The sequence below is a fragment of the Xenia sp. Carnegie-2017 genome, unplaced genomic scaffold (genome assembly GCF_021976095.1).
Source record: "Xenia sp. Carnegie-2017 unplaced genomic scaffold, XeniaSp_v1 HiC_scaffold_25, whole genome shotgun sequence".
Classification (NCBI taxonomy): Eukaryota; Metazoa; Cnidaria; class Anthozoa; order Malacalcyonacea; family Xeniidae; genus Xenia; species Xenia sp. Carnegie-2017.
The window spans coordinates 6,399,728-6,426,180 of record NW_025813488.1 but is presented as its reverse complement, the minus strand read 5'-3'; the positions used below and the strand labels follow the sequence as shown (position 1 = coordinate 6,426,180).

Sequence of the window (26,453 nt, the reverse complement as noted above, 5' to 3'; positions counted from 1 at the left end):
TTGTTTAAGCCAAGCCTGAAACTGAATACGTTTAAAAGGAAAGATTTTTCTATCAAAAACACGCGGAACTTTAGCGCTTTTATTTTAGATACAAACTTCTTCACAGTATAATGTGTAGTGATTTTAGAATTATTTGCAACATTTCCAATATTTATAAGACCAGCATCAACTACAATAATTGTACCTCTCCATAATTTCTGTAAGTTATTTGTTATCATATGCTCCATCTCGAAATCAAATAATCTAAAGTGTTCACAATATTTTAATACATGTCACACAAAAAGAGACTTACAATAAAAATCATATCAAATCCTCGTGTCAAGCGCAGCAGAAATGATTTCCGTTTCACAATTACATTTCCGAATTCTTTGTTGCTGTCCAACTTCTGTAGAAATCTCCACATTCCCCTTTTTGCCAGCACGTAATATGCAGCAAAGACTGCAGAAAATGGCAGTTCTGCGAGTTCGTATTTGAAATTTTTATAACTCATCCATAAAGCCTTGAGGTGTATCCGCTTCTGAAATGCTTCCGTATTCTGTAATTCGTAACACCTGATGAGTGCAAAACTTGCACACTTGCAGTGGAAAACTACGTCTAAAAGAAATGAAATAGACTGACAAGAGATAAAGCATTGAATTAATGCATTTCTAAAATTGTTGCAATTTTCTTCTCCACCATTGAGAAATACGACAGTTTACAATGCATTTAAAATTTTCATATGTTTTATTGAAGAACAAACCGAAGAAAAGTTTCTCAATTCCTCAAGAAACACTAATAACAACAATGGTGATCTCCACAGTTGGTGTTCTAACAAATGGTCTTCTTATTGTTGTTATTGTGAAGGATCCTTTAAACAAACTAAGACGAGGACCGTGGATTACCATCTTAAGCTTATCTATAGCTGATTTCACAGCATCTTTGTCTCAATTCATGATTGTTGGATTGGGTAAATTGTTCGAGGTAAAATCATCAAAAGCTACCACTTATTCTGTCCTTTTCTTTTGGATGTTTGGGGCTGCGGGCTCATTTTTTCACTTGACATCACTCACATGGCAAACTTACATAATTGCAAAGTATCCCATACGTAGCCGACAGATGTTGTCTACCAGAAAAATATACAAATTATGTGCGACTGTTTGGTTGATTGCCATTTGCATGGCATTTGGTGAAGTCACATCACTTTACATAAAAAAATTTGACCAGCTTATGTATATCTATATCACAGTATATGCTGTCTTGGAAATCGCTGTTTTACTTCAGATCATATTGAAGTGTTTCATACTTAAGGTTGTATTGCAAAGTCGACAAGACACTAAAGTAAATGCTGAACAGCAGCACACTAAACACCTTGAAATTGTAAAGACAATCATCGTGCTGAATGTCTTATTACTGGTAACTGCATTTCCTTTTTTTGTCGCCAAACAAGTGGAGTTTATTCAAAGGCTAGGGAAACTAGGTGAATTGGCTGGACGTTTTTCATATTACTATAAGCCAGTGGCCATGGTGAATTTTTCTGTCAATCCAATTGTGTATGCACTGAGGCTTCCAGATTATCGAAACAGTATGAAGGCGTTGTTTAGAAAGAAGAATACTGCTTTTACTCCAACATCCCAGTCAACGGACTTTTCCTTCCCGTCCACCAATGAAACATTTGCGATGTAACTACATTCATCGTTCATAACTTTATGATTAATATATAAATTTTTTACTTGGTATAGTATAGGTAATATTAGCATAGTTTTAAAGAGAAGATGAAAGACAAAGAAACTATCATGATTTGTAGCGAGATTTTAACTGACTAAAATTTACAGCCAACTTTTTGATTTTTCTTTATGAGAAAGATCAGGAGTGTAATATTTTTTTAACGGTACATATCATTAATCAAATAAACCTTGAACTTAGTGACGTTACAGATTTACTTAATGCTTCGATAAAAAATTTGAAAGAAAAAATGAGTCTTGGATGTTTGTTAAATTTTCTATAGCTTGTTGAAAAAATGACAACAAACTTACTTCATATATCGGCTGCTACTTGGAGGTTATATTGGAAAACAAATACTTCGGTATAAACAGAACTTCGTACCATCGATCAAAGAGTAAGTTGATCTGTTCAATATAAAGAAAATGTGTACGCAGCTAACGTACAGTCGTAAGTGCACGGACAGCTTAAATATGGAATCCTTTCATCACAGGCATATGAGCCAAAAGAAACAATAACGATGTACCATGAAAATGAAAGTTGCATAGTTTTTATTCTACTTGCGTTATGATGAAAAGTTTGCTTACATCAAAAAATTCTTGTGATGACCCAAAGCACAAACTGACATTGTGTGCTGAAACAGGAAATTTTGCTATAGCATTTATTAGTACGTTATTCTTAATATTGAACGAATTTATGTTTTGAAATATGACAAATCAAGATACCTACAACAAAGACTTTGCTAAGAATTCTCAATAACATGAGACCACCCTGGGCCCAGGTAAAGCCATAACTTTTTAATAACAACAAGACGTTCTGTACACGAATAAAATTTATTTTGGTGAGTGAATCAGTTCACTGCAATATTAAAAAAACTAGACGACTGACCACATTATGAAATAGAACTGCCAGGGTGAAACATCATTAGTCATTTATCAAGAATTTAATGATACGTCAAAACGCAAGGATGGATTTAGGACAGGGTTGAAGAGAAATATGCAACACCACCCCCAGTCTTAGATACACAAGATGGAAGTCAATTTCCCTGCAAAATACTAATATATCGAACAATTAATGGATACACTTAACAATCGGGCCTCCTCCAACCCCCCACATACACTGACACACAGACACACACAAACCATCAACTCTGATCATTTCGGTGAAGGCGGAAGACATTTCCTTTAATCACAATAAGAAATATGTTTGTATAACAGGAGGATGCCACTGCGCTAAGAAGATTAGTACAATCAACACGTGCACAAATCCAACCACTTTAGCGGGAAAAGATCGAGAACTATTTTCACTTCACAAGAAGAAATCGTTGAATTTAATCTGAGCCAAAAATATTGACAGACAAAGAAGAAAAGAGAGCTTCAATCTGAAACTTTGATCCCATCGTTAGCTAATGACATTCAAAGTGAAAGATATGAAATTTTTTAAAGACGTAGCTGTTCAAAACAATAGCGACAGACTCACAGGTACTTCAGCCAAAATGCACATCAGAACACACACACACGGTTATAGATTTATACATAATAAAGTCTCCCTTTAGAGAGCTTTTTGCTCTGTATATCATGCTATACACCATTATTATTTGAGCAAAACCAAAATACATTTTCAGAAAATACAAGCAGCATCAGAGCAACGTCCTTAAAACCAGTGGTTTGCCCATGTTAATGTGGTTTGCCCGTGTTTAAGTGGTTTTCATGTTTTGCATTTTCGCTATTCGTCTATGACAATGGGGTTCAAGAAAACTTACTCAAACAATCAAGAAACTTTGTAAGGAACTGAACTCAGTGTATCAATAATAGCTACTATATCACTCTAACGACACGTTTTGCTTATCACAAATTCTAGCCCAGATTACAATACGCTTAAGTACGAGTGCATATATAGAAAAACAAAGGTGTTTTGGCACGCGTCTTAATAAACAAAATGATCCATGATCAAATAAATACACGTCACACAGACTGCCAAAAATTAACGTACTTGACGTCAAATTCATGCTAACTAAACAAGAAGTATATAGATGTTTTAAAGTTGAGTGCATTATCATTTTTTAATTATATACTATAGTATAATTTTAGAATTTTGATATACATTTGTATATAAAGTATAAGAGAGCCAGTAGTTTATCAGTCTATTTGACTGTTGTCTGTTACCCTCTTGAAATAAAGTTTTTATACATACTTAAACATATATACAAGGTTAAATTATAATATCCGTTGAACTCAAAACACCTGGAGCAATATTTTTACCGCCATATTTGAATTTTAAATTCAAGAATAAAATATCTTTTCTCTTGTGCAAATGTGACTGGATTTCTTGCGGATAATTTCGTTTTAAAGAAACAAAAATTTTCGAAAATATTTTGACATTAAGAAGCGACATAAATAATGTTTTATGAACACGAGGCTCGAGAGTTAAGACTTAAGAGCATCGGCAAAATTCATCACATAATTACAAAACAAAATACGCTAACAAATCCGTACTTACTCCTTAAAAAATACCCAACTAATTTTATAATCGTCTTGTGAATGCTGTCATGGAAAAGATCATTTCACACCGTGCTCTCCACAAATTGGTCTTAAAATTCATAAATAACACAAACAATCTCATCTCAACCATTCACAATTCTCAACTATAACTTTGATAATACACTGGACACCAGTTCGTGGGCACAGATGCAATCAAAGTATCTAAGCACCTGCGTAAAGGCAAGTTAATAACAACTTACCACACAATAATCTGATTAGACATCATACGATCAGACTTTGTGCCTGCAAAGCCAGTGAAAGGTACTTCTCATAAAACCTCCAAATCAAAATACGCTTTGTATGATAAATTAAATATTACATGATATGTCATCTTGCTATAATCGACATTTGACTGTCTCCATGACAAATATGCATAATGTTTGAATTATCTCCCCTGCAAAATCTCTAATCATCTTGTTTGAGAGAAAGTAGTAATGGAAAATGGGAAAAAAGACTTATCTGATATACACACGAAGAACAAAATCATTAAACTTATTTTTGAAGAGTCTTTCAGAAGAGTCATTCATGAAGAATTATTCAATAAAAGCTGCCATTGATCAAAATGACGGCATATGATGCAAAAGAATTGCTAAAAGGACTAGGGTGAAGAATTGTGAAAACCCTCAATATTTAGCTCGGGATGAATGGATTAGAGGGTAGTTAGCGATCGTGTGAGTTGTCTGTTAAGGACTCAAACTTTAAATTAGGAATAAGTTATCGTATATGACGGTGGTGTGTATGCAAAATCATTGGAAACCATTCAAGAATAGCCTTTGAATCAGAGGTACGAGAGTCAGAAACACTGATTGTAATTACTTAACATTACTCACTATGTCTAACGATGGTAGATTAATTAAAATCATTTTGAAGAATTGAATATTAAAGAAATAGCAATATTCGTCTTGTGTACAAAGGTGTGGCTGTTTGTATTAGTTTCAGTGTTGATGACATTTTTATACAACTATATCTTATACATTGATTACTGATATTTTTCAACGTCTTTCTTATTAATCTCTCGTGTTTTGCATCATTTACATGATAATTTGGCTTATCAGAAAAATAAATTTCGTGGTATAATACATTTCATAAGTCAAAAGAAAGTTGTGAAACTCTGTTGGGGTGAAAACATACACTTTAAAAGATTATTGTTACTTTGCATAATTATTCAAAATGTGTTTTTAATATGTCAAAAGAAAAGTGTTTTTGTCATTGTGCGCCAAGACTCTTGAAAGAAGAACATCAGGTAAGAGAGTGATTACACAAAACATAAAATAATTTTAGTTAAAAAGATTTGTAAACAGAGACAAAAGTTTTACCATTATGTATGTGCATGCAATTCTCTATACATTGCTTATAATTTTCACAAATCCTTAATTCTACTCCAGTTACGGCAAACGTTGTCAATACATTTGCACAGACGGAAATTTCCTCTTGCAATTAATGCCGAATAAAATGTATTCTCAGTTGATTTATTTATACCTGTGTTTATAAATATTTTATTTTATTATATAACATGTTATGTCAAAGAAAATCGTTGTTGAGAAAAAATCTCATTTTGTACACTACAAAATGATGTCCTAGTCAATATTACTATTAGCTACGAGCAAAAAAGCAAGCGATGTTTCGATTTTTTCTCAACTCACCTCGATGCGAGTGGCGGTTTGATACTATGCTACACAATGCATATCCAATTATATTTTCAAGATACTAGCTAAGCTGTTTTCCAAAAATTGTTTGTTGATCATGTTGAAGAGTGATCAGGTGCGTACTTGGTTTGTTGATCGTTGCAAAATGTATCGGCAAGGACTTGTATTTTGTGTCAAATAATTAGAAACGTGAATGTGATGAATGTTTTTTAGTTCTATGGGATATCAAATTTTTGTTCCAACGTTTTATGGTGTAAATTGACATTAGCATTTTACCTCTTAACTGATGAAACTTTTCCTCATGCATCACAACATTCTGATTTGGATGAAATTTTTGCTTTAGTAATTTGAATGCTTTGCTTGCTGGTAAATGCATTTGATTTTACTGGGGTCATATTGTAGTTAAAAATGTTATATAGGTTTCAGCTGTTAAGATATGCTCTCATATTCTTCCCGTGATTAGTAAACATTAATTCAAGTGTAAGTAATTAGATGACTAATGTTAAGAGATACTTATAATGTTATCAAGACAATATTTTTTATAGTTCCTAGTAGTTTTCCGTTGACGTCAATGAACCATATTTGTTATCAGAGCCCAAAATAATCTTACGTAAATTTTGTATAAATAGAAGTAGTTAAATCATTGTAAAATAGAAGACGTTGAACATTAGATGTGATCGTATAGTTATCTGTAACATTTGTTGGTGTAAGTCAAATTATAATAAAGAACAACATGGCTACATCACAAAACCTAACATCAGCAAGGTTTGCGTCAGTTAACACTAAAAATTAATGTTTCAAACTATATATACTGCCTATAACTCGTTCTGAAAAATTGTGAGGTTGTTAATTTTATCAATCATTTGTCGCTCATGTGCATTGAATTCTATTTCATCTTCCAAATCAATTATTTTGATTTAGAAACGTTCAAGGTCTTGCATGAATTACATTTGACGCTTCTAGTGTTGATTTCAAATCGCCTGCTCAAATAAACATATTCGACACGTGAAAAAGCAGCTGCACAGGCAAACTGATAAGATCGAATATTTTTCATGGCATGTGAAGTGGTGCTCATTTTGATGATGAAGTCATTTTGTAATGCACAGTTACATTCTCTGAATATTTGGCTTGTTTTGTTTGTTGTTTTCCCATTGTCAGATTTCTTTAAAATCTTTCTTTCATTTTCCTTAAAGTTAATGTGTGAATGTGTCTGGGTCACTGCGTAGGGTGATTGATCATGAGATCATGAGAACGCAGTAAAACATCTTATTACAGCTGTGCCAATGATTCTCCGAATGAAACTCCCAGTTAAAGGGACCTTATCTACATTTAACGTGTCTTCGTCGTGATGCAAAATTCGACACACTGAGCCATCTCCATCTTCAAGAACAAATCCATCTTCAATTGTTACTCGATTTGAGCGACCCAATTCAATCTTTACCTACTTTTATCAAAAATATTAAATTACAAATAGTTCTATATGGTTCTATTAATATTTACTTAATAAAAATTTTAAGGGAAGATTAGAATTTTCATCATGTATAATATAAACGTTAGATGGATGTCAATGAAATACAAAGAATACCATACATAAGGCAAAAATTTTCACTATTCGATTAAACAATGAACAAGGTATGACGTTCTCATTGAATATTTGACACCTACTCGTTAAAGACAAGGTGGGGCAGTCTTTGCGGTTATTAAAATTTGTGATTACCATATGCATTTAATCACGAATTTCAACACTCTTTATTATGCATCACGTATATTTAACCATTCGTTTTGTGTTACACAATCTTATTTACTAATGTGTTTTTGTTTCTAGTTTATTCATGCTTTCCTTCAAATACTAACACGACACTTGTCGAATATTGAATTAAAAACAAATTACGAATATTTCAAAATCTATTCACAAAGATTTAGGGAATAGAGTGGTAGAAAATCCACGAGTGAAAGCAAAATTACATTGGAACTTCTAAAATAACGAGGTTTCTGTATTTGAAAAGTGCTCCTACAAAGATATTTGATTGTATTATAAACAGACAAATGACAAAACGTTTGCACTTTTTCGCAAAAGCGATAATCATATTAAGGATCCTCTATAAACATGCCGTCAAAAAGATACAAGATTTCCGGAAACCCACGCCAAATAAATCTGTAAGCAATTTGTACGTGCACGACGATAAAATAACAACTCCAACACACACAACGCTTACTTGATTGTAGGGAGAACATACTCTGTCAATATCAAATTCAAAGTGAAAGAAAAGCAGCGCACCATATTATCTAGGGTCTCACTATGATAATGGGGAGGCATTTCCAAAACGTCTATCCTTCCTTTGTCTATGGATTCCTTATTCTTACAAGTTTGATGAAAGTACATCCAATGGCCAATGCTGGTGATTTGGGGAAAATGTGCAACTCGACTCAAACAAACCAGACAAATTGCACAAGGAATGAGACTGGTTCTCGTAATCAAAGTGATGTAAGTTTATAAACAAAAACTCTATTGTATGTAACTGCAAAAATCATTTTATTTGGTCTGATGAATTAATTTAAAGTCAAGGAAATGTTTTGTTGACTGGAAAGAAATGCATTCAAAGAAATGCGGTAGGTGCAAAAAAATCTCATATTAAAAAAAGTCAAAAAGCCACAATAGTCTAACTGAAGCCATTGGGTAAAAGTCATCTTATTGAATAATCTTATAATTCTTGTATTTATTATTTCCTTTATGCGATTTTTATGGCATTATCAGAAGTTGGTTTACGCCAAGCCTGAAACTGAATACGTTTAAAAGGAAAGATTTTTCTATCAAAAAACACGCGGAACTTTAGCGCTTTTATTTTAGATACAAACTTCTTCACAGTATTATGTGCAGTCATTTTAGAATTATTTGCAACATTTCCAATATTTATAAGACCACCATCAACTACAATAATTGTACCTCTCCATAATTTCTGTAAGTTATTTATTATCATGTGCTCCATCTCGAAATCAAATAATCTAAAGTGTTCACAATATTTTAATACATGTCACACAAAAAGAGACTTAGAATAAAAATCATATCAAATCCTCGTGTCAAGCGCAGCAGAAATGATTTCCGTTTCACAATTACATTTCCGAATTCTTTGTTGCTGTCCAACTTCTGTAAAAATCTCCACATTCCCTCTTTTGCTAGCACGTAATATGCAGCAAAGACTGCAGAAAATGGCAGTTCTGCGAGTTCGTATTTGAAATTTTTATAACTCATCCACAAAGCCTTGAGGTGTATCCGCTTCTGAAATGCTTCCGTATTCTGTAATTCGTAACACTTGCTGAGTGCAAAACTTGCACACTTGCAGTGGAAAACTACGTCTAAAAGAAATGAAATAGACTGAGAAGAGATAAAGCATTGAATTAATGCATTTCTAAAATTCTTGCAATTTTCTTCTCCACCATTGAGAAATATGACAGTTTACAATGCATTTAAAATTTTCATATGTTTCATTGAAGAACAAACCCAAGAACAGTACCTCGTTTCGTTATGAAACATTAATAACAACAATGGTGGTCTCCACAGTTGGTGTCCTTACAAATGGTCTTCTTATTGTTGTTATTGTGAAGGATCCTTTAAACAAACTAAGACGAGGACCGTGGATTACCATCTTAAGCTTATCTATAGCTGACATCACTGCATCTTTGTCCCAATTCATGATTGTTGGATTGGGTAGATTGTTCGAGGTCAAACCATCAGAAGCTGTCAAGTATTCTGTCCTTTTCTTTTGGATGTTTGGGGTTGCGGGCTCATTTTTTCACTTGACATCACTCACATGGCAAACATACATGATTGCAAAGTATCCCATACGTAGCCGACAGATGTTGTCCACCAGAAAAATATACAAATTATGTGCGACTGTTTGGTTGATTGCCATTTGCATGGCATTTGGTGAACTCACATCAATTTACATCAAGAAAAATGAACAGCTTATGTACACCTATATGACAGTATATGCTCTCTTGGAAATCGCTGTTTTACTTCAGATCATATTGAAGTGTTTCATACTTAAGGTTGTATTGCAAAGTCGACAAGACACTAAAGTAAATGCTGAACAGCACAACACTAAACACCTTGAAATTGTAAAGGCAATCATTGTGCTGAATGTCTTATTACTGGTAACTGCATTTCCTTTTTTTGTCGCCAAACAAGTGGAGTTTATTCAAAGGCTAGGGAAACTACAAGGTGAATTGTATTGGCGCTTTTCATATTACTATAAGCCAGTGGCCATGGTGAATTTTGCTGTCAATCCAATTGTGTATGCACTGAGGCTTCCAGATTATCGAAACAGTATGAAGGCGTTGTTTAGAAAGAAGAATACTGCTTTTACTCCAACATCCAGGTCAACGACCTTTTCCTTCCGGTCCACCAATAAGACATTTGCGATGTAACTACATTCATCGTTCATAACTTTATGATTAATATATAATTTTTTTATTTGGGTATAGTATAGGTAATATTAGCATAGTTTTAAAGGGAAGATGAAAGAAAAAGAAACTATCATGATTTGTAGCGAGATTTAAACTGACTAAAATTTACAGCCAACTTTTTGATTTTTTTTTTCATGAGAAAGGTCAGGAGTGTAATACTTTTTTAACGGTACATATCATTAATCAAATAAACCTTGAACTTAGAGACGTTACAGATTCGCCCAGTGCTTCGATAAAAAATTTGAAAGAAAAAATGAGTCTTGCTTGTTTGTTAAGTTTTCTATAGCTTGTTGAAAAAATGACAACAAACTTCTTTCATACATCGGCTTCTACTTGGTGGTTATATTGGAAAACAAATACTTCGGTATAAACAGAACTTCGTTCCATCGCTCAAAGAGTAAGTTGATCTGTTCAAGATAAAGAAAATGTGTACGCAGCTAACGTACAGTCGCAAGTGCACGGACAGATTAAATACAAAATCCTTTCAACACAGGCCTATGAGCCAAAAGAAACAATAACGATGTACCATCAAAATGAAATTTGCATAGTTTTTATTCTACTTGCGTTATGATGAAAAGTTTGCTTACAGAAAAAATTCTTGTGATGACCCAAAGCACAAACTTACATTGTGTGCTGAAACAGGAAATTTTGATATAGCATTTATTAGTACGTTATTCTTAACATTGAACGAATTTATGTTTTGAAATATGACAAATCAAGATACCTAAAACAAAGACTTTGCTAAGAATTTTCAATAACATGAGACCACCCTGGGCCCTGGTAAAGCCATAACTTTTTAATAACAACAAGAAATTCTGTACACGAATAAAATTTATTTTGGTGAGTGAATCAGTTCACTGCAATATTGAAGAAAGTAGAATTCAATACATAACGTGGAGGGACATTCCTTTCACTTTCTTCATCAATATACAGCCAATCCCCATTTTCTTCTTTGTCTGTACTTCCTGTATACAACGGAAGTTTGTGTACATCTTCATGATGCCCAGCCCAAGTTTTAAAGTAGTCGGACGTAGCCGTTAAGCCAGTTCGGAGGTCAACATCAACCCAGAAAAATATTTGCTTTGTCTGTTTCAAAACACCATATACAGACACGCGGTCTTAATTTACCATATAAGACATTTTATTTTGCTATCAGTTGAGTATTTTTAAGAAGAAGAGTTAAGAACGCATCACACGACGAACGCGAAAGTCGTTTTTTTATAACATCCAAAACTGATTGTAAGAAGGCCAGCAGACGACAAAGAAGTTAGTCTTGGAGGTATATAATAATCATTATTTGTAATAACAGGATAACTGCGTTTTGCCAAACCCTGCCGTTCATTTGAGCTGATAGTACGATTGATAAAACATTTCGACATGTGGTTTATCGAATCCCTTTAAACTAAATTTTAGTCATCGATTCATGTAATTACAGACTTTGTACACTTCAAATTAGATTTTGTATAAGTAAATTATATTACTTTTTTAGACAGGTGGAACAAGGCGTACAATTCCTTACATAAAATCAATTTCTGAGGTCACGCTATGGTACCTGTACAATATGTTTATAGATACGTTGTTTTTATCTGTTTGTTGAATATATATCCAGTGCCAGTGCCAGTGGTCAAAGCTAGTGAAAATTCTATCAAAATGTGTAATTCGACTAAAACAGATCAAATAAATTGCACAGGGAATTCATCTGTTTCGCAAAATAGTACAAATGTAAGTATTATATAAAAAGTATTATAAGTCATGAAAATAAACTTTGTTGACTGCAAAGAGAAATGCATTCAAAGAAATACATACAAGCTTGCGAGAAAAACGTAAACGCGTTTGCTCTTTTGTATTACTCAACAACGTTACATACAGTGATTTTATCATGAAAGTTGACATTTTGAGAATAAGCAAAATTATTATGTGCAGTTCATTTAATTAGCATTTTGTGGCTTCATGGTAAGCTGTAAAGATAAACATTGCTATCCAAAGTTAGTTGGCAAAATCAAATAATCGTATGATAAAACATGCATAAAACGATTTCACCAATATCTCCGAATACAAACGAAAATGACTTGATATTGTAAATATTCTATGCATATTTACCATATCAAGTCATTTTAACTTGCCTGCTTTCTTCAAGAGTTCAAGAGTACCATGAAAAAGACAATATCTGCATATCTCTCATGCATATCAAGAACTCATTTTTTTATATGTACCGAGATATGATATTTTCATCAATATCTTCTCTATGTAATGAACTAGGCAACTACATGATATTCAACATTGTTTGTTCCTCGCGAATTTGGAATTGTCATAGAAACAGCAAAGCTTGTGTTGGTTGCCTTGATAAGAACAAAACATAAAAATTACAACATTCCTCAAATTATGTTTACTTTATGTAGTGGCGAAAAAGAAAGCCCGTATATTTGGTCTTGCTATGCGAATATATCACAGTTCACACACAGTGGAAACTGAAAAATCAGTTCCTACAAAAATAAATAATGGCAATGTTCTCAAACTCATATATAAGACTAAAACTTAAAAGCTTATGCAAAAGTCGATGATATTAAAACGACATCATTTTAAGTTTGGTCATCATTTGCAACATAAACATAAGCATTAGAAGAATTGACAGTTGATAATCTTTTGCACTTATGCTCATGGTTATACTTTTGCCGAAAGTGAGAACCAGGATTTGAGCGTTATAATTTAGTTCCTCGTCTAAAAAGAACAAATTTTTGTTTTTAAAAATATTGCAACATATAATAAACATATATTTATGTATTTAATAAGAAACCGAAGAAAAGTTTCTCACTTCCTCAAGAAATATTAATAACAACAATGGTGATCTCCACAGTTGGTGTCCTAACAAATGGTCTTCTTATTGTTGTTATTGTGAAGGATCCTTTAAACAAACTAAGACGAGGACCGTGGATTACTATCTTAAGCTTATCTATAGCTGATTTCACTGCATCTTTGTCTCAATTCATGATTGTTGGATTGGGTAGATTGTTCGAGGTCAAACCATCAGAAGCTGTCATTTATTCTGTCCTTTTCTTTTGGATGTTTGGGGCTGCGGGCTCATTTTTTCACTTGACATCACTCACATGGCAAACTTACATGATTGCAAAGTATCCCAAATACAGACAACAAATGTTATCTACGAAGAAAATTTACATATTATGCGCCACAGTTTGGTTGATTGCCATTTGCATGGCATTTGGTGAAGTCACATCACTTTACATAAAAAAATTTGACCAGCTTATGTATATCTATATCACGGTATATGCTGTCTTGGAAATCACTGTTTTACTTCAGATCATATTGAAGTGTTTCATACTTAAGGTTGTATTGCAAAGTCGACAAGGCACTAAAGTAAATGCTAAACAGTACAACACTAAACACTTTGAAATTGTAAAGACAATCATTGTGCTGAATGTCTTATTACTGGTAACTGCATTTCCTTATTTTGTCGCCAAACAAGTGGAGTTTATTCAAAGGCTTGGAAAAATACAAAGTGAATTGGCTGGACGTTTTTCTTACTACTACGAACCAGTTGCCATGGTGAATTTCGCTGTCAATCCAATTGTGTATGCACTGAGGCTTCCAGATTATCGAAACAGTATGAAGGCGTTGTTTAGAAAAAAGAATACTGTTTTTACTCCAACATCCAGGTCAACGATCTTTTCCTTCCGGTCCACCAATAAGACATTTGCGATGTAACTACATTCATCGTTCATAACTTTATGATTAATATATAAATCTTTATTTGGGTATAGTATAGGTAATATTAGCATATTTTTTAAAGGGAAGATGAAAGAAAAAGAAACTATCATGATTTGTAGCGAGATTTAAACTGACTAAAATTTAAAGCCAACTTTTTGATTTTTCTTTTCATGAGAAAGATCAGGAGTGTAATACTTTTTTAACGGTACATATCATTAATCAAATAAACCTTGAACTTAGAGAATTTACAGATTTGCTTAATGCTTCGATAAAAAATTTGAAAGAAAAAATGAGTCTTGTTTGTTAAGTTTTTTTAGCTTGTTGAAAAAATGACAAAAAACTTACTTCATAAATCGGCTGCTACTTGGTGGTTATATTGGAAAACAAAACTTCGGTATAAACAGAACTTCGTTCCATCGCTCAAAGAATAAGTTGATCTGTTCAAGATAAAGAAAATGTGTACGCAGCTAACGTACAGTCGCAAGTGCACGGACAGCTTAAATATAGAATCCTTTCATCACAGGCATATGAGCCAAGAGAAACAATAACGATGAACCATCAAAATGAAATTTGCATAGTTTTTATTCTACTTGCGTTATGATGAAAAGTTTGCTTACACAAAAAATTCTTGTGATGACCTAAAGCACAAACTTTCATCGTGTGTGGAAACAGGAAACTTTGCTATAGCATTTATTAGTACGTTATTCTTAACATTGAACGAATTTATGTTTTGAAATATGACAAATCAAGATACCTACAACAAAGACTTTGCTAAGAATTCTCAATAACATGAGACCAACCTGGGCCCCGGTAAAGCCATAACTTTTTAATAACAACAAGACGTTCTGTACACGAATAAAATTTATTTTGGTGAGTGAATCAGTTCACTGCAATATTAAAGAAAGTAGAATTCAATACATAACGTGGAGGGACATTCGTTTCACTTTCTACATCAATATACAGCCAATTTCCATTTTCTTCTTTGTCAGTACTTCCTGTATACAAAGGAAGTTTGTGTACATCATCATGATGCCCAGCCCAAGTTTTAAAGTAGTCTGACGTAGCCGTTAAGCCACTTCGGAGGTCAACATCAACCCAGAAGAATATTTGTTTTGTCTGTTTCAAAACACCAGATACATACACGCGGTCTTAATTTACCATATAAGACATTTTATTTTGCTATCAGTTGAGTATTTGTGAGAAGAAGAGTTAAGAACGCATCACACGACGAAAGCGAAAGTCGTTTTTTTTATAACATCCAAAACTGATTGTAAGAAGGCCAGCAGACGACAAAGAAGTTAGTCTTGGAGGTATATAATAATTATTATTTGTAATAGCAGGATTAAGGCGTTTTACCAAACCCTGTCGTTCGTTTGAGTTGATAGTACGATTAATAAAACATTTCGACATGTGGTTTATCGAATCCCTTTAAACCAAATTTTAGTCATCGATTCATGTAATTACCAGACTTTGTACATTTCAAATTAGATTTTGTATAAGTCAATTCTATTACTTTTTTAGACAGGTGGAACCCGGCGTACATTTCCTTACATAAAATCAATTTCTGAGGTCACGCTATGGTACCTGTACAATTTGTTTATAGTTACGTTGTTTTGATATGTTTGTTGAATATATATCCAGTGCCAGTGGTCAAAGCTAGCGACAATTCTATCAAAATGTGTAATTCGACTAAAATAGATCAAGTAAATTGCACAAGGAATTCCTCCGTTTCTCAAAATAATACAAAAGTAAGTAGTATTATATAAAAGGTATTATAAGTCATGAAAATAAACTCGAGTGCTTTGTTGACTGCAAAGAGAAATGCATTCAAAGAAATACATACAATCATACGAAAAAAACGTACACTCGCTTGCTCTTTTGTATTACTCAACAACGTTACATGCAGTGATTTTATCATAAAATTTGACATTTTGAGAATAAGCAAAACTATTATGTGCAGTGCATTTAATTAGCATTTTGTGGCTTCATGGTAAGCTGTAAAGATAAACATTGCTATCCATAATTATTTGGCAAAATCAAATAATTGTATGATAAAACATGCATAAAACGATTTCACCAATATCTCCGAATACGAACGAAAATGACTTGATAATGTAAATATTCTATGCATATTTACAATATTAAGTCATTTTCACTTGCCTGCTTTCTTCAAGAGCTCAAGAGTACCAGGCAAAAGACAATATCTGCATATCTCTCATGCATATCAAGAACTCATTTTTTTATATGTACCGAGGTATGATATTTTCATCAATATCTTCTCTGTGTAATGAACTAGGCAACTACATGATATTCAACATTGTTTGTTCCTCGTGAAATTGGAATTTTCATAGAAACAGCAAAGCTTGTGTTGGTTGCCTTGATAAGAACAAAACATAAAAATTACAACATTCCTCAAATTATGTTTACTTTATGTAGTGGCGTAAAAGTAAGCCCGTATATTTGGTCTTGCTATGCGAATATATCACTGTTCACACACAGTGGAAACTGAAAAATCAGTTCCTACAAAAATAAATAATGGCAATGTTCTCAAACTCATATATAAGACTAAAACTTAAAAGCTTATGCAAAAGTCGATATTTGTAAAACGACATCATTTTAAGTTTGGTCATCATTTGCAACATAAACATAAGCATAAAAAGAATTGACAGTTGATAATCTTTTGCAGTTATGCTCATGTTTATACTTTTGCCGAAAGTGAGAACCAGGATTTGAGCGTTATAAGTTAGTTCCTCGTCTAAAAAGAACAAATTTTTGTTTTTAGAAATATTGCAACATATAATAAACATATATTTATGTATTTAATAAGAAACCGAAGAAAAGTTTCTCACTTCCTCAAGAAATATTAATAACAACAATGGTGATCTCCACAGTTGGTGTCCTAACAAATGGTCTTCTTATTGTTGTTATTGTGAAGGATCCTTTAAACAAGCTAAGACGAGGACCGTGGATTACTATCTTAAGCTTATCTATAGCTGATTTCACTGCATCTTTGTCTCAATTCATGATTGTTGGATTGGGTAGATTGTTCGAGGTCAAACCATCAGAAGCTGTCATTTATTCTGTCTCTTTCTTTTGGATGTTTGGGGCTTCGGGCTCATTTTTCACTTGACATCACTCACATGGCAAACTTACATGATTGCAAAGTATCCCAAATACAAACAACAAATGTTATCTACGAAGAAAATTTACATATTATGCGCCACAGTTTGGTTGATTGCCATTTGCATGGCATTTGGTGAAATCACATCACTTTACATTAAAAAATTTCACCAGCTTATGTGTATCTATATCACAGTATATGCTGTCTTGGAAATCGCTGTTTTACTTCAGATCATTTTGAAGTGTTTCATACTTAAGGTTGTATTGCAAAGTCGACAAGACACTAAAGTAAATGCTGAACAGTACAACACTAAACACTTTGAAATTGTAAAGGCAATCATTGTGCTGAACGTCTTATTACTGGTAACTGCATTTCCTTATTTTGTCGCCAAACAAGTGGAGTTTATTCAAAGGCTTGGAAAAATACAAAGTGAATTGGCTGGACGTTTTTCTTACTACTACGAACCAGTTGCCATGGTGAATTTCGCTGTCAATCCAATTGTGTATGCACTGAGGCTTCCAGTTTATCGAAACAGTATGAAGGCGTTGTTTAAAAAGACTAGAATTGTTTCCATTCAAAAACCAGGGCATTCAATCTTTTCACTTCGTACTAGTGCTAGTAAACCTGTATGATAGATAATATGTTCTAAACTCAATTTGATGAAAAATGTACGAATAGTGCTAATAGTTTTTATTGGAAGAATAAATTCCAAAACAACTGTGTGGTCAAAAAAATTATCCCGATTATTACTACAATACTTATCACTTTTTTGATTCTACGTACTTTCAAAAGCGAGAGCAATAATTGTGAATACTTTAATGAGACCATTTGCGATTAAGAAACATTTGCGATGTAACTACATTCCTCGTTCATAACTTTATGATTAATATATATTTTTTTTATTTGGGTATAGTATAGGTAATATTAGCATAGTTTTAAAGGGAAGATGAAAGAAAAAGAAACTATCATGATTTGTAGCGAGATTTAAACTGACTAAAATTTACAGCCAACTTTTTGACTTTACTTTTCATGAGAAAGATCAGCAGTATAATACTTTTTTAAAGGTACAAACAAAACAAACAAACAACATTGTATACCGGCCAGTATTAATCCCCGCCAGGGGGGTTGACCGGTCCATGAACTTTTCTACGCCAAATGTCTCTATCTCTCGCCATATCTCTCGTTATACCCATCGCCTTCATATCACTGTTTACAGCATCCATCCATCTCCTTCTCGGTCTACCTCGTTTGCGGACTCCATCAACATTCATATGCAACGTTCTACGAATTTCAGCACTTTCTTCCCTCCTTTCCACATGCCCAAACCACCTCCTCAAACGCTGGCGCCTTACCCAATTCTCGATACACTCAACACCAACTCTTACTCTAATCTCTTCACTTCGAATCCTATCCATCAACGTTACACCACACATCATCCTAAGCATTCTCCTTTCCGTCGACGCCAATCTTCTCAGGTCCTCTGCTTTCGGCGCCCAACACTCTGCTCCATATCCCAAAACACTTCTAACACATGCCTTGTACAATTCTCCCTTCTGCTTCAACGAAGTCGACTTTGCGCACAACATTCCCGACAACTCTCTAAAACTCCACCACGCTGCTTGAACTCTGTTCCTCACCGCTTGCTCGCACCCTCCACCATCATTTAACACATCGCCCAGATATTTAAACTCCGATACACCTTCCAAACTCACATCACCCAGTTCAAACCATTCAATCGCGACTCGCCCACCACTTCGACACGTCCCGCACTCAAAATCAGTTACTCTTGTCAATGCACCACGGACACCTGAACATCTTCCATGAACCCACTTACTGCATTTCCCACACATTATCGAATTCACTCCAACTCTTTTCCCAAACACACCACATGGCCATTTATCACTGTCCTTCACCTCCACCTGCCTCGAGCATCTCATGCCTTTCGTCTTTTCCTCATCCACTTTCAGTCCCTTGACTTCTATTGCCGTTTTCCATTCTCGGTACCATTCCATGACTTTCTGCTTCGACTCCGCCACCAAGACACTTTTTTAACGGTACATATCATTAATCAAATAAACCTTGAACTTAGAGACGTTACAGATTTGCTTAATGCTTCGATAAAAAATTTGAAAGAAAAAATGAGTCTTGCTTGTTTGTTAAGTTTTCTATAGCTTGTTGAAAAAATGACAACAAACTTCTTTCATATATCGGCTGCTACTTGGTGGTTATATTGGAAAACAAATACTTCGGTATAAACAGAACTTCGTTCCATCGCTCAAAGAGTAAGTTGATCTGTTCAAAATAAAGAAAATGTGTACGCAGCTAACGTACAGTCGCAAGTGCACGGACAGCTTAAATACAGAATCCTTTCATCACAGGCATATGAGACAAAAGAAACAATAACGATGAACCATCAAAATGAAATTTGCATAGTTTTTATTCTACTTGCGTTATGATGAAAAGTTTGCTTACACAAAAAATTCTTGTGATGACCCAAAGCACAAACTTACATTGTGTGCTGAAACAGGAAATTTTTGCTATAGCATTTATTAGTACGTTATTCTTAAAATTGAACGAATTAATGTTTTGAAATATGACAAATCAAGATACCTACAACAAAGACTTTGCTAAGAATTCTCAATAACATGAGACAACCCTGGGCCCTGGTAAAGCCATAACTTTTTAATACAACAAGACGTTCTGTACACGGATGAAATTTATTTTAGTGAGTGAATCAGTTCACTGCAATATTAAAGAAAGTAGAATTCAATACATAACGTGGAGGGACATTCGTTTCACTTTCTACATCAATATACAGCCAATTTCCATTTTCTTCTTTGTCAGTACTTCCTGTATACGTGAGAAGTTTGTGTACATCATCATGATGCCCAGCCCAAGTTTTGAAATAGTCGGACGTAGCCCTTAACCCACTTCTGAGGTCAACGTCAACCCAGAAGAATATTTGTTTTGTCTGTTTCAAAACACCAGATACATACACGCGGTCTTAATTTACCATATAAGACATTTTATTTTGCTATCAGTTGAGTATTTGTGAGAAGAAGAGTTAAGAACGCATCACACGACAAACGCGAAAGTCGTTTTTTTTATAACATCCAAAACTTATTATAAGAAGGCCAGCAGACGACAAAGAAGTTAGTCTTGGAGGTATATAATAATTATTATTTGTAATAGCAGGATTACGGCGTTTTACCAAACCCTGTCGTTCATTTGAGCTGATAGTACGATTAATAAAACATTTCGACATGTGGTTTATCGAATCGCTTTAAACCAAATTTTAGTCATCGATTCATGTAATTACCAGACTTTGTACACTTCAAATTAGATTTTTGTATAAGTAAATTATCTTACTTTTTTAGACAGGTGGAACCCGGCGTACATTTCCTTACATAAAATCAATTTCTGAGGTCACGCTATGGTACCTGTACAAAATGTTTATAGTTACGTTGTTTTGATATGTTTGTTGAATATATATCCAGTGCCAGTGCCAGTGGTCAAAGCTAGTGACAATTCCATCAAAATGTGCAATTCGACTAAAATAGATCAAGTAAATTGCACAAGGAATTCCTCCGTTTCGCAAAATAATACAAAAGTAAGTAGTATTATATAAAAAGTATTATAAGTCATTAAAATAAACTTTGTTGACTGCAAAGAGAAATGCATTCAAAGGAATACATATACAAGCATGCGAGAAAAACGTAAACGCGTTTGCTCTTTTGTATTACACAACAACGTTACATGCAGTGATTTTATCATGAAATTTGACATTTTGAGAATAAGCAAAACTATTATGTGCAGTGCATTTAATTAGCATTTTGTGGCTTCAAGGTAAGCTGTAAAGATAAACATTGCTATCCAAAGTTATTTGGCAAAATCAAATAATTGTATGATAAAACATGCATAAAACGATTTCACCAATATCTCCGAATACGAACGAAAAATATCAAAAAGATACAAGAAATTGTTTAGAATTACCATTATTTTATGCATATTTACAATATCAAGTCATTTTCACTTGCCTGCTTTCTTCAAGAGTTCTAGAGTACCAACAAAAGACAACATCTGCATATCTCTCATGCATATCAAGAACTCATTTTTTTATATGTACCGAGATATAATATTTTCATCAATATCTTCTCTGTGTAATAAACTAGGCAACTACATGATGTTCAACATTGTTTGTTCCTCGTGAAATTGGAATTTTCATAGAAACAGCAAAGCTTGTGTTGGTTACCTTAATAAGAACAAAACATAAAAATTACAACATTCCTCAAATTATGTTTACTTTATGTAGTGGCATAAAAGTAAGCCCTGAAAAATCAGTTCCTACAAAAATAAATAATGGCAATGTTCTCAAACTCATATATAAGACTAAAACTTAAAAGCTTATGCAAAAGTCGATGATAGTAAAACGACATCATTTTAAGTTTGGTCATCATTTGAAACATAAACATAAGCATAAGAAGAATTGACAGTTGATAATCTTTTGCAGTTATCCTCATGTTTATACTTTTGCCGAAAGTGAGAACCAGGATTTGAGCGTTATAATTTAGTTCCTCGTCTAAAAAGAACAAATTTTTGTTTTTAAAAATATTGCAACATATAATTAACATATATTTATGTATTTAATAAGAAACCGAAGAAAAGTTTCTCACTTCGTCAAGAAATATTAATAACAACAATGGTGGTCTCCACAGTTGGTGTCCTAACAAATGGTCTTCTTATTGTTGTTATTGTGAAGGATCCTTTAAACGAACTAAGACGAGGACCGTGGATTACTATCTTAAGCTTATCTATAGCTGATTTCACTGCATCTTTGTCTCAATTCATGATTGTTGGATTGGGTAGATTGTTCAAGGTCAAACCTTCAAAAGCTGTCATTTATTCTGTCCTTTTCTTTTGGATGTTTGGGACTGCGGGCTCATTTTTTCACTTGACATCACTCACATGGCAAACTTACATGATTGCAAAGTATCCCAAATACAGACAACAAATGTTCTCTACGAAGAAAATTTACATATTATGCGCCACAGTTTGGTTGATTGCCATTTGCATGGCATTTGCTGAAGTCACATCACTTTACATAAAAAAATTTGACCAGCTTATGTATATCTATATCACGGTCTATGCTGTCTTAGAAATCGCTGTTTTACTTCAGATCATATTGAAGTGTTTCATTTTTAAGGTTGTATTGCAAAGTCGACAAGACACTAAAGTAAATGCTAAACAGTACAACACTAAACACTTTGAAATTGTAAAGGCAATCATTGTGCTGAATGTCTTATTACTGGTAACTGCATTTCCTTATTTTGTCGCCAAACAAGTGGAGTTTATTCAAAGGCTTGGAAAAATACAAAGTGAATTGGCTTGGCGTTTTTCTTACTACTACGAACCAGTTGCCATGGTGAATTTCGCTGTAAATCCAATTGTGTATGCACTAAGGCTTCCAGTTTATCGAAACAGTCTGAAGGCGTTTTTTAAAAAGAACAGTTTTATTTCTACTGATACAGCACAGCAATCGACAACTTCGTTCCATTCTGCTGATGAAACGATTGCTTTGTAGATAATATGCATTGATTAATATGCATTGATCATATATAACTTGATTACAAATATATATAATGATTATTTTTTTAATATAGGTAATAACATAAACTTTAGTGGAATTTGTAGTTATACTTTTGTGTAATTTTTAGTGTAATGTTTGGATTTGTAGCCAATTTTGCCTGCAACAAACTATTTTGATAGCCACATCAAAACATAGTACAATATGGTATCTAATAATACGTTGTCCTCCTTGCTGCTTATTTACATCTTTACGAAGAAATTCTCTACATTGAATTTAGCGTGAGCAGAAGCTTTGTGTAACAGGTAAAACTTGGCAGCTTTATTGCATCGAAAATTTCACAAGAAAAAGCAAGTTGCCCTTACAGACTTAACTTCTTACAAAATAGCAGAACGTTTTTCATTGATAAAACAGCATGGTCAGCAATCAGCATGTATTTGAAAATTCAGGCAGAATCGTTTTTAATAATACTTTATAGTTTGCAAGAAAAAGTATGTTTAACAATCTATCAATATGTAGCATTTTATCTGCACTAGCAAAAAAAAGGAAGGAAGAAATGAGCATAGTCTTAAAATTCACACATACACATTATATTTTCATACAATTATATTTGTATAATTTTAGTGTTTGATAGAATAAGCTGATAATAAACGAACAATGAACAATACACTTTAATGAATACATTTATTTATTGTCCATAAAGATTTTTGAACGTCTTCCTTTACAAAATATTACTCTAGAATAACCACATCTTCTTTTTTTCATATGGTGAGGCAGCTGACGCTTTTCCTTTTTGTTTTCCAGTTCAATTGGATTCTCCAAAGATTCGCCATTCAACCACAACCATTTTACACAGCAGGAAGACAAAAAACACAATATGAAGAAAAGAACAAGGCCATATTTCAACCCTTTCATACTTTACACAACAGCCCAAGACAAGCTTGACTTCCAGTTCTTCAAGTTTCAAAGTTTATTTACTGCCAGTACATCATTCCTATGGCACAGCTATATTTATACCATCAAGCTCAAGTGTTTTTAAACACAGACATCATTTAGCCTTACTTGTAATAAACAAAGTACATAAAGCAGTTACTGTTATACAGATGCTACAGTTCCATCAAATAGAGTGCTCATACAGTATAATCACCGCTTTTTTAATCAATAACAGCTATTTTAGTTATTTCTTGTTGGAAAATATCTTCAATCATAAATCCCCACGTAAAGGCGCTGAAAATGAAGTAAATAGGGGTTATACAATCTATACATATATACATGCTCATTATATGTTGGCCTGTTGCATTTTCTAACTTTAGCTTTAACTTCATAACGTAAGAATAATGTATTACATGATATTACTAACATCCTATATGCTTATTGTCTATATAGTTAGTAAAACTATAAAGTAGAATTCCCAGCATTCATGTAATCTTAGAACTCTCTATGACAAGCTCATGACATAACATATAAGTTCATTTTGACTTCTTGTAATATCAGCTGTTTTTTAAATGCTCTGAGCAATTAAAACATTAGAGAGTCATATATAGTTGCGCATGAGATGCATCAAAACTCTATGCATGTGATGGATATGAGGGATCGTAGAACTAAAAATACTTTTTCCTTTGTTTTATAAATATTTTAAAGGCGTCGTTCAGTTTGGACTATTCAAGTGGAAAAAGATGTTTGAATGTTAAAACCTAAAATATACAGTGTATGAACGAAGAGTGTTTGATTGTTGTCTTCAACTTATTTTTATTACTTTTGCTTTTCCATCTAAAATTCAACGACGAACAAACCCATGTATACATGTTTGACTTTGAAAAACGGAATTATTTTTGTCATGTATAGACTCTGTCTTACGGTCACCTTTCATAGTTCTATAAGCACAATTGTATTTTCTAGTTGACATAGAATTTTTCTTTTTCCTTTCAAATCTGCATATCATTTTTTTGTATGATTCAATTATGACAGATAAATTAATGTGAAAGTCCATAACATGTGTGGTTATTTTATTGCTTAATATTGCCTAGTATGACGACATTGTAATTTTCAAATAAACTTTTTATGAAAGTTTTGTTGACGTCATGCTTGATATTTGAAGCTACGATAATAATTTTCGTTAAAACACCACATATTAAAATATGTATTGCAAGCCTTTTTCGTCAACGTATATTTCTAAAACTGATTTATATGTTTGCTCTTGTTTAGGCTACATGAATACATGGCCACAATTTGTGGCGGCTTAAATTATATTTTATGCATATATATTGGATGTGTTTTAATCCAATCACACAACCTGCTGACAAACGTACAACCCATATACCCCCCCCCTCACCCCATTCTTTTTATTGTCACTTACCCATGTCTCGACGCTGTGTCTTGTCCTGTTTCAGATTCAAGTAAACGTCGACCGAAACAGAAACGAAAGCCCGGCCGCAATCCCAGAGTTCCATTCACTCCTAAACAGCTGACGACCCTGGAAAACAAGTTTGAAACAATGAAGTACTTGACAAGTGATGAAGTTCGTAATTTGTGTTTGGAACTGACGTTACCGGAAAACAAAATGAAAATATGGTTTTAAAATCGACGAGCAAGAGAAAAAAGAAAAAGTTCACAAAGCAGCGATGAATATGTTGACGTAATGACAATTGACGGGGAGAACAGTTAGCTATGTATGACGACACATGCACTGAAAATTAGTTATAGTTTTTATAGAAGTCTATAGTTAGAAAACCAGTTATGCAATCATAGAGTTTGCATTGTAGTAATCTTGCACAGCGTACGTTCAACAGGACCTTTATTTATTGCTGTCAATATTCAATAATGAGCATAGGAATTTCTTCGATGACGTCATTCGAGCATTTCCGCTTACAAAGAGAAAACACTTTGAATGCAAAGTTTGATAATGGAGCACATCGTAAAAACCTCAGGTTGCAACATAGGATAGAAAATAAAACATACTTTTACATTTCATCATGATCTCAATGTCCATTTTTGTAATAAATATAAAAAATAGAAAATGCATTTAAAGTTGAGTGACTTAAAACAAGGTTTACACTGCAGGTCAATTTAAAGACTGCAACAACAAAATCAAGGTTAATGATTGGCTCAAAGTATAGTGAAGTAAAAGATGCCATAGAAATGCCGAATCTCAATAATTAGAGCTCATCGCTGTTATCTAATTGACCCAATCGGAAAATCAGTTTATTTAAGGTAAGTACTAATTTAAAAATGAACACACAAAAGAGAGATAAAAAAAATGAATGCAACAGAAAAACATAGCTACCACAGCGTAATAATGCAATACCTAGATTAAAATACTTTATACGGTTTTACTCTATGCTATTCACTGACATTTACGTACATAAATTTTATCGAAAAGCAAAGTTCTCTAGACGGATGATTGTATTGAAAAATATTAAATTTATTGTAGAAAAACATAAGAAACACACGATACAGAGAGTTAAGAGGTTCAACTACCTTCCCACCCTTTCTCGCAAGAGAAGTACCAGTACCACCACCACCACCACCTTTCTTGCGAGAGAAGTACATGCACCACCACTTCCCTCTCCCCCGAAAGAAGTACATGCACCAATAATATCTCCTTTCCTGCAAGGGAAATACCAGCTGCACCACCACCCTCCTCTCACGTAAGAGAAGTATTGGTACCACCAATACAA

General features: G+C 33.5%; 2 protein-coding genes and 2 long non-coding RNA genes across 19 annotated transcripts in view; 2 read left to right on the top strand and 2 right to left on the bottom strand.

Annotated features, from left to right (window-relative positions):
• The window catches only part of LOC124453075 (cannabinoid receptor 1-like), a 109,691-nt gene that overhangs the window by 80,422 nt on the left and 2,816 nt on the right, over positions 1 to 26,453 (top strand). The window contains exons 4-5 of one of the 4 annotated variants that reach the window (XR_006950967.1): positions 1,570 to 1,574; positions 2,919 to 2,929. Coding sequence is in view for 3 of the 4 variants with exons in the window: in XM_047003827.1 (XP_046859783.1) it covers positions 1,063 to 1,662 (600 nt within the window). In the remaining variant the exon portion in view is untranslated. Of the gene's footprint in view, positions 1 to 1,062; positions 1,906 to 2,918; positions 2,930 to 26,453 lie in introns of those variants that run through there. The other 3 variants (XM_047003826.1, XM_047003827.1, XM_047003825.1) reach the window with 3 other exon arrangements.
• LOC124453533 lies at positions 798 to 2,069 on the bottom strand. Its single transcript, XR_006951124.1, has 2 exons — positions 2,013 to 2,069; positions 798 to 1,102 (listed from the first exon to the last, which is right to left on the bottom strand). It is a non-coding gene; the product is annotated as an uncharacterized LOC124453533 (long non-coding RNA).
• LOC124453077 lies at positions 11,396 to 24,495 on the top strand. 13 transcript variants are annotated; one of them, XM_047003838.1, is made up of 4 exons: positions 11,396 to 11,627; positions 15,597 to 15,747; positions 20,731 to 20,802; positions 21,952 to 22,969. In XM_047003838.1, the coding sequence occupies exons 2-4, from the start codon at positions 15,649 to 15,651 to the stop codon at positions 22,771 to 22,773; spliced, it is 993 nt and encodes a 330-aa protein (XP_046859794.1). In that variant the 5' UTR covers positions 11,396 to 11,627; positions 15,597 to 15,648; the 3' UTR covers positions 22,774 to 22,969. The 13 variants fall into 13 exon arrangements, 9 of the variants coding, with proteins under 9 accessions (XP_046859794.1, XP_046859791.1, XP_046859792.1 ...); XM_047003835.1 differs by having other exon boundaries at positions 15,593 to 15,747; XM_047003836.1 differs by lacking the exon at positions 11,396 to 11,627 and adding an exon at positions 13,982 to 15,381.
• LOC124453501 lies at positions 23,365 to 25,166 on the bottom strand. The gene is made up of 2 exons (XR_006951090.1): positions 25,133 to 25,166; positions 23,365 to 24,003 (listed from the first exon to the last, which is right to left on the bottom strand). It is a non-coding gene; the product is annotated as an uncharacterized LOC124453501 (long non-coding RNA).